This window comes from Lissotriton helveticus, chromosome 1_1 (assembly GCF_964261635.1).
Source record: "Lissotriton helveticus chromosome 1_1, aLisHel1.1, whole genome shotgun sequence".
NCBI lineage: Eukaryota > Metazoa > Chordata > Amphibia > Caudata > Salamandridae > Lissotriton > Lissotriton helveticus.
This window is the reverse complement of record NC_136057.1, coordinates 1067805167-1067817483: the sequence shown is the minus strand read 5'-3', so window position 1 is coordinate 1067817483 and position 12317 is coordinate 1067805167. Positions and strand designations below refer to the sequence as shown.

General features: G+C 41.4%; 1 protein-coding gene across 9 annotated transcripts in view; it reads left to right on the top strand.

Annotated features, from left to right (window-relative positions):
* TMPO (thymopoietin) overlaps positions 1–9821 on the top strand; it is a 134510-nt gene extending 124689 nt beyond the window's left edge. For all 9 annotated transcript variants that reach the window (XM_078677978.1, XM_078677981.1, XM_078677976.1 and 6 more), the window contains one exon: positions 8844–9821. In XM_078677978.1, the coding sequence (XP_078534104.1) occupies positions 8844–9108 (265 nt within the window). In that variant the 3' untranslated portion in view covers positions 9109–9821. The remainder of the gene's footprint in view (positions 1–8843) is intronic.
* Positions 9822–12317: the final 2496 nt, after the last annotated feature.

Genomic DNA, 12317 nt, shown 5'->3' with positions numbered 1-12317 from the left:
CCATCATAACAAAGTGGTTCTTAGAACAAAAAGGTTATTTCTCCCTTCCATCTCAATCAATCTGTAGAGTTGCCAATCTTCTTGCAACCACAAACAATAGCAGAAAGAGCTCTTCATACTCTAGACGTTAACAGAGCACTTCTTTACTACATTGATAGAACAAAACCTTTTCGCAAAACAAAACCGATCTTTGTTTCCTTTTCACCACCACATAAAGGCAATCCCGTATCAAAGTCTGGAATCGCAAGATGGATTGTCAAATGTATACAAATTTGCTATCGCAAAGCTTACACTTTCTAAAAGCTCACTCCGCTCGCAAAATAGGGGCTTCCATGGCATATCTAGGAAACATTCCCTTAGATGATACCTGCAAAGGAGCTACATGGTCTACACCGCACACATTCACAAAACACTATTGTGTAGATGTGCAAGCAAAACAAGCTAGTGTGGGCTAAGCTATACTGAAAACATTATGTCGAACAACTGCAACTGATACTGGTGGTCACCGCTAAAGGGAAAGTACTGCTAAGCAATCTATGTATAGTGTGTGATGTGCAGCTCATATGCCTCAAATGGAAAATTATACTTACCAGTATGCATCTGTTCTTGGCATGTAGAGCTTCAGATTCACACACACCCACGCACCTCCCCTGCTACCTTTATCTGTCCCGGTATTCTCTTATTTAGATACAACATACATGGACATCTTTCTGTTCTCACAAAACTCTATCATTTCGCTTCTTGGCGAAAAAAACTATCTGAAGATGGAGTCGATGCCCATGTGCACTATTGTCCAAAGGAGGAGTCAAGCAACCCATGACTTCCAAAGACTTTTCCAAGACAATAACAAACTGCAAACAACCGGGCCCAACACCAGATGGCGATCTCTGCATAGTGTGTGAATATGCAGCTCTACATGCCAATAACAGATGCATACTGGTGAGTAGCATTTTCCATATATCTTCGTGGCAGGATGTTCTACAGTTGGTGCATAGGATGAAAAATCATTTTCTCCAAACTAAAATATTTATACCAAGGAGGAGTTGTCGTTCATCTTTCCCTTTGGAAATTAGTTCTGAAAAACCTGTTTAGGTTTCTGAAAACCCTGTTTTGGAGGTTTATCAGGACAGTTCTTTATCAGATTAAAAAAAAAAATGGAGAAAAAAAGTACTTTTTTTAATTGTCATGAACAATTTAGATTATATGACATGTATCATGCATTTTACCTTTTTGGTCATAGTTTTCTGATCCCTTTGGGGACATGGTTTAATGTCTGTCATCCGACAGATGATTCTTCAGGAGTTGGCAACCCTTTTTCCTTCAAGGGCTGATTCTCTCTGACCTGTAAGATTCTTTTTTATTTATATGTTCTGTGACGGTGATCATGATCATGGATTCTATTAAGAGCCCTACTCTTGTTCTGCTATTCCTACATACATTTGGTCGATTGTTAGTTTTGACCGACTAGTTTTCTTTGAGAACTTTTGTAGGATTAGTTTGAGACCCTCCTCCTGTGGGATATAGCTATGGTATGTATTTCAAAATTAAGGAATCTGCGGCTAGATGTCTTTATGAGATGTAAAAGTTAGTTGCCTTCGGTAATGCTATATCTGGTAGAGACAGTCTAGCCGCAGGTTATTTAACGCCCTGCCCGTCCTCCCCACTCTGCGAATGATTTTTGAGTACTGAGTTTGTATACCAGTGATCTCTATCTCAATCTATGTTGCAATAACCTTCATTTTTAAATATGTACGGTTGGTAGAGTGGGAGGTGTGTTTACTTTTTCACTCTGGATGACACACCAGTGAGCAGTATTAATTTAATTGTTCTATTTATGAAAGTCTTCAAAGTATCATCATACCTTGACATTGGTACAGTCAATATATCACGTAATGTTGTGATTTAACAAACAACCTGGTGGTGGTGTTGGTTCCGTTTGGCCATTGCCATGCCATTCATTACCAATGATAAATGGTCAATAGTGTGTATGATCTCTTCCCTTATACGGGGTTAATTCACCAAGGCGTAGAGTTTTATGTAGCCCTATATTTCGTTGATTTTGTCGGGTGTTTTTTTAAAAATCCATGGCTGGCATTAATATTCCATTTGATGTTCCTTCTTAATGTTTCAAAGATTTTAGATTTTTTTGGGCACACAGTTTCCATAACCATTTTCTGTAGAGGTACCACATTCTGGCACAGAAGGTGTCAGAGAAACTGATGTGTGCGTGCCTAAGGGACTCCACTGAAGTCTTATCCGTAGACGCTGTCACGAAGGAGCGGTGCGATTCAGTCTCCCAGCGTGCAGAGGTACTGCTGAAAAATATCCGGATCCAGACTGGCGTCTGGGGCAAGTTCAAAGTTAAGGAATCTGCGGCTAAAATGAGTCTCTACCAGACATAGCGTTATCGAAGGTAAGTAACTTTTACAATACATACCAGTAGTACCAAGTACCTTGTGGTCAGAGAGGGTCTCTTAGGGCTGCAGCATGTATTGTGCCACCCTAAAGGGCCCCACACCTAACATATAGACTTCCACTGCAGGCTATGTGTTGTGGTGTGACTTAACTGAGTCGATATGGCACACCTCCTGGGTGCCATGCCTACACACCACTGCCTGTGGCATAGGTAAGTCAACCCTCTGGTAGGTCTTGCAGCCCTAGGGCAGGGTGTACTATACCACAGGTGAGGGCATAGCTGTATGAGCAATATGACCCTACAATGTCTCAGTCCATTATTGGACACTGTGCGTAGTGAAGCCATTTTGAGTACATCGGCTGGGAGTTTGTAATCACAAACTCCACCGTTCTGATTGCTGTACTGAAGAATGAAAAGTTTGGTATCCAAGTTCTCAGCATAATAACGTCACACTGCCAGTGATCGATTTTAATATAAAATGCACCCTGAGTGCATCTTAAAGATGCCCCTGAAAACGACCAGCCATTCGTGTATTGGCTGACTAGTCCCTACCTACCTCCCTGCCTGCCAGCCACCACCAGACAGGTTTCTGACCCCCATTGGGTGAGCGCCTTTCTGCTCTCGGAGGTCAGACAAAGCCTATTCTAGGTGGAGGTGCTGCTCGCCTCCCCCTAGCAGGAACAGCAGCACTTGATGGTGAGCATCAAAGGCTCTCCCCTTGTGTTATGCTAATTTGGGAAGCTTCAACAATTGGAGATGCCTGATCCCCTGTCCTCACCCCACTTTTTTGCGGTAGGATAGGCGAGAAAATTGGTAAGCAAAATAGGAGTGTCCACCTGGGCCTGGAATCCCCCTAGGATGACCAGTAGCGGGGGTGAACCACCGTCTTGGTATGGCATAGGAATAGGGATGTGTCAGTTTCCCCAACGGGAGGGGGCCCCCAAAGGGTGTAGTCACATTTGGGGACAATAGCCATTGGCTACTGCCCCCACCGAAGAGCCATGCAGCAGTGGAGAAGACAACTGGCTTGGACCAAGCCCTACCGGCCTGTCTCCTCCTCCAGCAACCCTTCTCTGAGAAACTGGGGTGTCCAGTGGCCAGCAACTCTCCAGTAACTGCAGAGACCTGAGCTGCCTTCTCCTGTGGACATCTGATGTGTCCAACAAAAGCAACCTCCAACAAGGACTCCAGTACCTTCTTCGCCTAGAGTACTCACCGCTCAGTACCATTCTCCCTCGGCCCGAGTCCTGGTGGTCCAAAGAGCCAGTGATGTCTCCCTGGGATCCAGTGTTGGGCGACCTCTCCTGAACTTCACCACAATGCCTGCAGCCTCATCTTGAAGGGTTCCCTGATTGTGACCGGATCTGGTGAGAGAAACCGACAGCCAAAGACACCCCTGCACCTGCAGCCCCAAGGCTTTGGAGTGACCAAAAAGCGGTGTCCCGGCATACCCCCTACTATCCAACTCACCTCTCCAGTCATTTGATTCCTTCAGCCAGTCTTCTGGTCCAAGCCTGCAGGCGTTTTCTTCAACAGAGGATCTCCATTGATTCCTATAGGGGGAACCAACATCTCCTTTGCACTATTCACCCGGCCGCCCCATGCGGCTGGTGGTGCTACTTGGTAGCCCCTTCAGTGGTGAGCTCAGCCCCCCGGGCCTCTGCCCCTAAACCATGAATACTTACCTGCAACCAGTGCCTCTTCGAGGTACCCCCGTCTACTACAGGCTAACCTTGGACTCAGTGGCCTTTGCACCCGGCTGCTCCAGTGCTGCTGGTGGTTTAGTACCTACCTTGGTCCGACCCATGCCCTGTGTTGGTTAAACCCATTGAAGACTTGACTTGTAAGTTGAGAGCTTACCTGAAAGTTACTAACCTGTCTTTCCTGCCATAGGATTGCGTTTATTTTCTCTGTATTGCACTTAGTGTTGATTCTAAGATTAATACAAAGTATCTCCTTTGACATTGAAAAGTATTACATGCACCTGTAGAGTATTTTGAATACTTATACAAACATTTGTCAACTGTATATAAAAAGTATTACAGTTCTGAAAAGTCTACTTACCTGTAACTGAGTTCAGCTTGGTTCCTAAAATAAAAGTAACTAAAGTAATATTTTTGCAAAACATTGGCCTGGAGTTAGTCATTGAGTGTGTACCTGCCTTGAATGAATGTGTACAACAAATGCATTCACACTACCCTCTGATAAGCCTAACTGCTCAGCTACCACTAAAGTGAGAGTAAGGTATTATCTACTTTAGCCTCTGCTATACCTTTGGGGACTTACTGACCTCTGTGCACACAATGTATTTTTGAAATTGCAAATACAGAGCCATTTTCCTTTAGATCCATCCAGAGTATTCTCTGGAAGCTAAAGATTATTTTAACATATAGGAACAATTACAAGCCAAGCAATTCTTGCTTATCTGCTTGCAAAATGTGAGCCTCAGTAAAAAAAAAATAGCTATTGTGAATGTATTACTTTTGGTCCTCGTATTCATATCTTCTCAGCTAGTGAGTCAAGCAGAACTCCCTCAGAACATTGTCGCTTTAGGAGTTTCTCTGCTCCTGGGCTCCATTGCGGTACACCAGTACCCAGGTCATTCAGAGCCTACACACTTTTGGAAAGAGAGGATGAGAAAGTAGTTTTGCGGTTGTCTGACCCAAAATGCTGTTGTCTGGGATGACAACTTTGGCCTCTGTTTCACAAGGATGAAGCATAAATAGTACAAATTAGAGGGAAGCGGTGGGAACAAACTGTGTGAGGAATCGGAGTCTCACGAGTTAATGCTGGCCGACTAAGGAGGTGCCTACTCAAACCATGTACAACTCTTCTGTAACTTACTTTGGTTGAGCGAGGGAATGTTTCCGGCTATATCAGGTAGTGTATTTCCCTTTGAGGAATGCTCGTCTAACACAGTACTATCACACCATTCTATCCGTGGCCACTTTGGTGCAATTGTTCCTATGTGGCTGTGCAATTTAGGACCTTTTTGATCTATAATTCTACATATGATTCATGTTTGCCAGCTCGTGCAATTTATTCAATACTTTATCTATCCTCACTTGGCCGTTGACATTACATTTATTATATTATGCATTTAATGAGGCAAATAAAAACTACAATTCTCAAAATGCACCAATTTAATAAAAGACCAGGTGCAAAAGCATTATGCCCCGCGTTTATTGATTGAGGTAGTTAAATATTTACATATGTTGGTGCATATGTAGATATTTGTAAAGAGTAGCAAAGCACAACAGATTTCCAAACAAATTTGGTGCTTCCTAGCATTTCACAAGTTGATAAAAATAAAAGGAAATGCTACATGGATTTACAGATTTTCACACATTTCAATATTGGCAAACCTCATTTTAAATGTTTTTTTTTTTACTTTAATACTAAATGTATTTGTGCTTTAGAAAAAATAAACTACTGCTATTTACTTAAAACTGATTGCATTTTCTTTGTGATACAAGCCATCTAATTGTGTGTTTATTTACCAACATCTATAGCCGTGTGATAATTCACGAATGCAAGAGGTGTAGCACAGCTCTGCTGTGAGAATCAGGACATTAGCTAGACATTACAAACAAAAACCTGCACCAAAGTACAGTGCTTTATAACAGCACTTTATTTCCACCAGCCCCAGATGGCCAAAAATGAAAATAGATATTTTATTAGTATGAAATAAAATGTCTTTCCTGAGCTGTAGCGTATGCATAGCTCGTTCAACACCTGTCGAAGGAGTTCTACTTGCCAGCAACCTCGTAACCCTTGGAACTTGTGCATAGGGACTCTGGCATTATGCAGAAGGGAAAGTCCAAACTGTGATGGTGTCAAATACAATGAACAATATTTAAAATTATGCTATTTGTACAATTTTATTACTTAGATGAGAGGTCCAGGTACTATCAAATGCATAGCTTTCATGGGAAGGAAACATGCACAAATTTCTTTGTTTTAAGAATTTTTATTAAGTGTCCTGTCTGCGTCACAGAGCACAATATAATGTTTAAAGTGTAGTGTTGCAGAGAGTAAACATTCCCACTTGTCAGAGTAAAAGATGTGACTCTTATGTGACACCTCAGTTTTTCAGCATGAGTCCTTTTCCGTATTCACATGCTGTGCATCTATTCCCCCATCTAGTGGTTTGGTCCAGTAATGCTTTGTTAAAAAAAACGTATTTCCAATACATTGATCACCACCATTCGGTGGTAATACCATCCCTTGTGTGACGTCAGACAGCGCCCCGGAAGTTCCTGTGCGTGGTCATCTTCAGGTTCTTATTTTCAGCATTGAGTCTGGAAGCACGATGGAAGATCTGCGAAGAATCCCAAGCACAAGGAATTGCACCACCGAAGTGGGACAGGTACTTCACTGGTGCACGGACAATGAGAAGTTGGAAACTAGGACCGAGCACGAGACTGTACTAATATACCTTACCCCTCTGCTGGACAGCAGCTTGACATATGCATCTCTAAAGGTTCACCTGTCCGCAATAGTAGTCTACAACAGGGAGCAGCCTCTTCACACTCCTGGTGGTGAGAAAATTCTCCTGGAGTTACCGAAGAGTAGCACCACCACCGAGGGTGGCTCCTACGCAAATGAGGTACCTGAACACGTTCCTGGAGCAATTGCTAACAGAGCCTCTTGAACCTATTTCCAAGGCGGATTTAAAGTCTTTAACCTTAAAGACCCTCTTCCTATTAGCGATATTGTCCCTACGCAGTCTACGAGCTACAAGCACCGACTATACAAGAGCCATACCTACAAATCCACAAGGACAGGGTTGTCCTACCAACAAATCAACGGTTCCTACTAAAGGTGTGTATCAGTTCCACGTCAACCAAAGCATCCACCTACCAGCCTTTTTTCTTTTCAGAAACCAACGACACAGGCCGAGAAGTCTCTGCACACAAACTGGATGCGCTAAGGGCTGTAATGTACTACCTAGAGGAGACTACGAATTTTCGTAAGGGGAGTCAACTATTCTCCTCCTTTGCCAGGGTAAGCAAGGGATCACCAGTGACCAAGGGATCAATCGCACACCGGATAGGGGACACTATACAAATCTGCTACACTGGGGCCGGAAAGAACTTACCCATACACCCACCGAGCATTCAACCAGAAAAAAGGGTGCAGCACTAACATTCCTAGCAAAAGTACCGATTAATGATATCTACATGGCTGCAACATATTTGTCATCTCTACACACCTTCACCAAAGAATACTACGTGGACATCCAGATGAGCAATGAGGCACAGGTTGGACAGACTACTACAACACCTCTTTGCCAACTCACCCGCATTTCATCCCAGCCTACCCAAGGAACGACATGCCGGTTCATAATTGGATGCGCAACATGTGAATCCAGAAAAGGATTCATGCTGCAAAACAAAATGGTTACTTACCAGTAGAAGTAATTTTGCATTATGGCAAGAAAACCTAATCTAAAATAAAAAAAAAAGGTCGGAGGGAGAGGAAACCTTATAAATAAAGGGGGAAAAGAAAAAAGAATCTAAAGATGGTGACCACGCACAAGAACGTCCGGGACACCGTCTGACCTCAAACAGCGGATGGACTTTAATCCAAATAGTGGTCAAAGAAGCACACTGGGGGAGGGCTAGGAAGGACAAACACTTTTCTGGACTAAACTACTAGTTGGCAGAAAAGATGCATAGCATGTGAATGCAGAAAATTATTTCGGCTGCAAAACTGCTCTTACTGGTAAGTAACCATTTGTTCTTGTTACTGTTGGGTCTTTGAAATCCTTTCTTTAATTTAAAACACTGCTGTACAAACCAGTATTTTATATATTTTGGTACTTGTCACAATAGTACGCACTATGGAATTTAAGACGTGGCTGCAAAAAATATATATATATACAACCTATGCAAGATTCCTATAAAATTACAGAGCTCAACTACTGATTTAATGTTTGATGTATACATGAATGTGTCTATTGACAAAGGAGACTCCCTAGTTGGATTGCATGTAACTTTTAGAAAAATAATCTAGGAATTAATTTTTCTCATCAATTCCTGCCCTTTATGTAATAATTTGCAATGAACGGTGCAAGAAGCTTGAAGACAAGTGTAAGAAAGCACTCCACCGTATAAAGTTGACCATACTTCTAAAAGTAGGTCCTGCTCTTGGATACCATGGATAATGGCAAGTAAACTTGTATTTTTAATGAGAGGAATGACAATTTGAGGCCCGGATTTAGTTTATTTTTCTGAAGGTATCTGCATCACCGCCGTGTGTGTGTGGCATAGTGTGACGAGTACTTCGGTATTGGAAAAACAGTTTGATAAGCTGAAGATTTCTTGCTTGTATATGGTCCTGGAAGTGTTAGTAGTTTGATAAATTTCACATTTTTAGTATTTGTCAGTTTAAATGTATAACTGATGGTTCACTTTTATTTCAGTGTGAGTTGCCGCAGACCCATCAAAGGAGCCGCTGGCCGACCTGTGCAACTATCTGAATACAAAATGGAAGAAAGTTATTCAGGAAAATATGTCCCAAAATATACTACCTTGGTGGATTCTAAACCTCAACTCGCAAAGAAAGGACGCTCTCTTCCTGTCTGGATAAAAATTATTCTTTTTGTTCTTGTGGCAGTCTTCTTGTTCTTGGTGTATCAAGCTATGGAAACAAATGAAGGAAATCCATTTACTAAATATCTTCATTAGAGCTACAGAATACCCACTCATCTATTTTTTATAACTATTGGAACAGAACTTCTGCCCTCTGGTCAACTCAAACATACTTAAAATATATTCATAACTGGTTGAGTCATATGTACACAAGTGGACTTAAATTGCATTTGTAACTGGATTTTAGGAAGTCACTTTGTGCCATACAAAGAGAAATGTTTTTTTAATTAGGTATCTTGAAACTTTTTTAGGCTGTTATTTTTTAATGTGGACATCTTAAAGCTGATTCGGAAGAAAATACGTTTTACACAACCATCAATTTTTGAGGGCAAAACTGTGAATGTGAAGCTGTGGTGTTGTCAGACTACATACTGACAAGTTCTTAAATTCTGACTTTTATGTGAAACATTCGGACTGGAAAGGAGGTAGTCCAATAAGGCAGAATAATAAACTTTGCAATTCCTTCAAGCATTGTATGTTGCTGAGTCAAAGATGGCAATAAGATTTTACGTAGAAAACTAACTTTTCTAGCAGATCATTGTAACTGTAATTTGCTGTATTATGTATGAAATTCTTAGTATTGAATTTACAACCCTTCATTTGCGTGCAACATTAAATTCTTTTTTTAGTAATTCACTGTTTTAGTTATGTAGTAGGTGCTTCATAATATCTATTTTGCAAGGTAAACCGGTCTCAAAAGAATATATTTATTAGCATTGTGTGAAAATAAAATTTTCATAAAGCATTAATAGGTATCCTGTTTATAGAAATAATTCAGATTATCAAGTTTCCCAAATTCTACATTGTTGTTCTTGGATTTGTCCCTTTAACAAATTAATCAAATTTATTTTGGTATCTTAGCTTGATTTTTCAAACTGACATTACAATAGCCTATGCCAATATCTGCTAGATGGCGGACTTAAGAGAGCTCTGAATTATCTTTTGTACGACAGAGCAAATTTAGGTGTTAATGTATGATCTGTGTCTGGAAAAACCTTCCCTAACAGTTTTATTTATAAAAATATATTCAGAAATTCTGTCTTGCAATTGTGATCTACAATATGAAACAAGAGTTGGTCTATCAGTTTGTGTGCTTAAAGCATTTAGTCATGTCACAATATGTTACGAAGACTACTGGATATTTATCTCAAGTAGTGTATGTGTGTGTGTGTGTGTGTGTGTGTGTGTGTATATATATATGTATGTATCTATCTATGTGTGTGTGTGTGTGTATATATATATATATATATATATATATATATATATATATATATATATTGCTCAACAGTAGTCCTATAGACGCCCAACTATATTTCCTTTGCCCTATTTGTACTGCTTTTGAATATTCTTTGTGTTTAGCTGGGAATACTCTATAGAACTAAGCGTGTAGAATTTGATAGTTCTTATTTTTAATTCTTTACTAGTACATTCTATACAGTCCTGTTTAGACTTCTAGGATTTTATGCTCCACACAAGATAGGTAAAAGTGCCCCCTTGGTAAATGTGCAACCCATCAATGTCCACATTCCCCTGCCCATTACCACATCCAATGACTTCAGCATCTCAACACCCTCTCTGTGTGTTCCTATGCAGGGTATTTTGCTCTGTTCACCGGATTTGTTTTGACTGACTATCCCTCGACTAGATTAAGTGAATGTATTTCCTTATTGTGAGTAATTATTGACATTTGACTTGACTTATTCAGGGTATTCAACAGGCTTTTGGGTCTAAGCTGTCTTCCTGGCCCGAAAAAAGGAACTTGGTAACTTGTAGAGTTTTTAGAAGGTATTTAACTTAAGGTGTCTGTAAAGACCCAACACCAAACTTCTGGATGGTTAATCATCTGGTTTTATTCTTCATGCCGGTCTGTACCTCATCAGTGGGTGACTCTGAAGCGCGATTTTTGTGTTACTGTTCCTCGGACCTATAATTGCCCATGCCTGTGGTGTCCTTGGGGCAAAGTGTCCAGTCTGTGTGTAAGTGTAAATGTAAAGTTTTTATTCTGTTTGTTGATAATTGTAATCTGGGTGGCACGCACTGTCCCCCCCCCCCCCTTCTGGATCACCAGGATGTCTCAATGTAGCCCCTCCATAATAGTATGTGCTTCCTGAAGGGGTTGTCGTCTTGTATGTTTTGTTTAAAAGCTGAATGCATACAACCCTGCCACACTCTGGGCCAAAGTGCTGCTCATCTATGTCCTAAAGGTCTGCAAATACAGGGTCCCTTCAAACTCAATAATTCTTTTTGAGGGCAAGGTGTGAGCATTCTAGAATGAAGAGCTTGGGTGTGATGTATATCCACTCCCTGATCCAGGGCTTCTTGTATCACTGTCAGGGTATCCTCCTAAGGAAGTCTCTTGTGTAGAGTACAACCACTTATGAGTATTGCAGCAACTCCAGAGCATTCGGCCCCTCGCATCGGCGCCATCCTGTCAGCCCAGGGCGATATGGCAGATAAGGGCTGAGGAGTAACAATGAGCGCCTATCTGGTACGATTAGTGCCTGAAATGGACGACCTCCTGAGGTAATAGTGTAACATGGGGGCCACCTTAAGGTCAGGCAATGGCTATGTGCTCCCGTATATCGCTGATCATGTGCCTTCAATTCACATCTGGCCAAGACATTACAGGAGCCTTACTTCTGTCCTCCTTACTCCTTATCCCCATGGGACAACAGGGAAGCCTCCTGAACTCCTCAGTGAGGGAGGACGCCTGCCATTTTTGGGTCAGTTGGGCCGAGATATGTGCTATAACCGCCTTTACTGTGGCAGTGTTGTATCTCCTACACGCTGGTGGAGTATGCCATAATATCCTACATCCTGTTTGTACTTGGGTTTAATCTCTCCCATTGACCCTGCTAATAAAGTTTTACCTTGAGAGTGGATGGGGAATCTTTATCGTAGTGTTAGGCCCCCCAGATGATGATAATGAAAGAGCTCCCTGAAACATGATAGTCCACCCTGACTTTTAGAGGTTTAGGTGAACTCGAAGAGGCATGACACTATTGGAGTAGGTGAGGGTTGTTTATTAAAACATTTTTTTTCTCCTTTTTCCCACCTCTTTTGGAACTGTTGTATTGGTGTGGCACATAACAGCCCTCTACTAAGTGTCTTCTTTCAGAAGGATACTTTGTTGTTGTTGTTTGTATAAACACTTAGGACCCGGTTGTCCTGTAAAACACAGGTTCAGGATCCCTCCCCACTGTAACACCAATGTAAGAAGATGGACTCTTATGTGGTGATGCTGT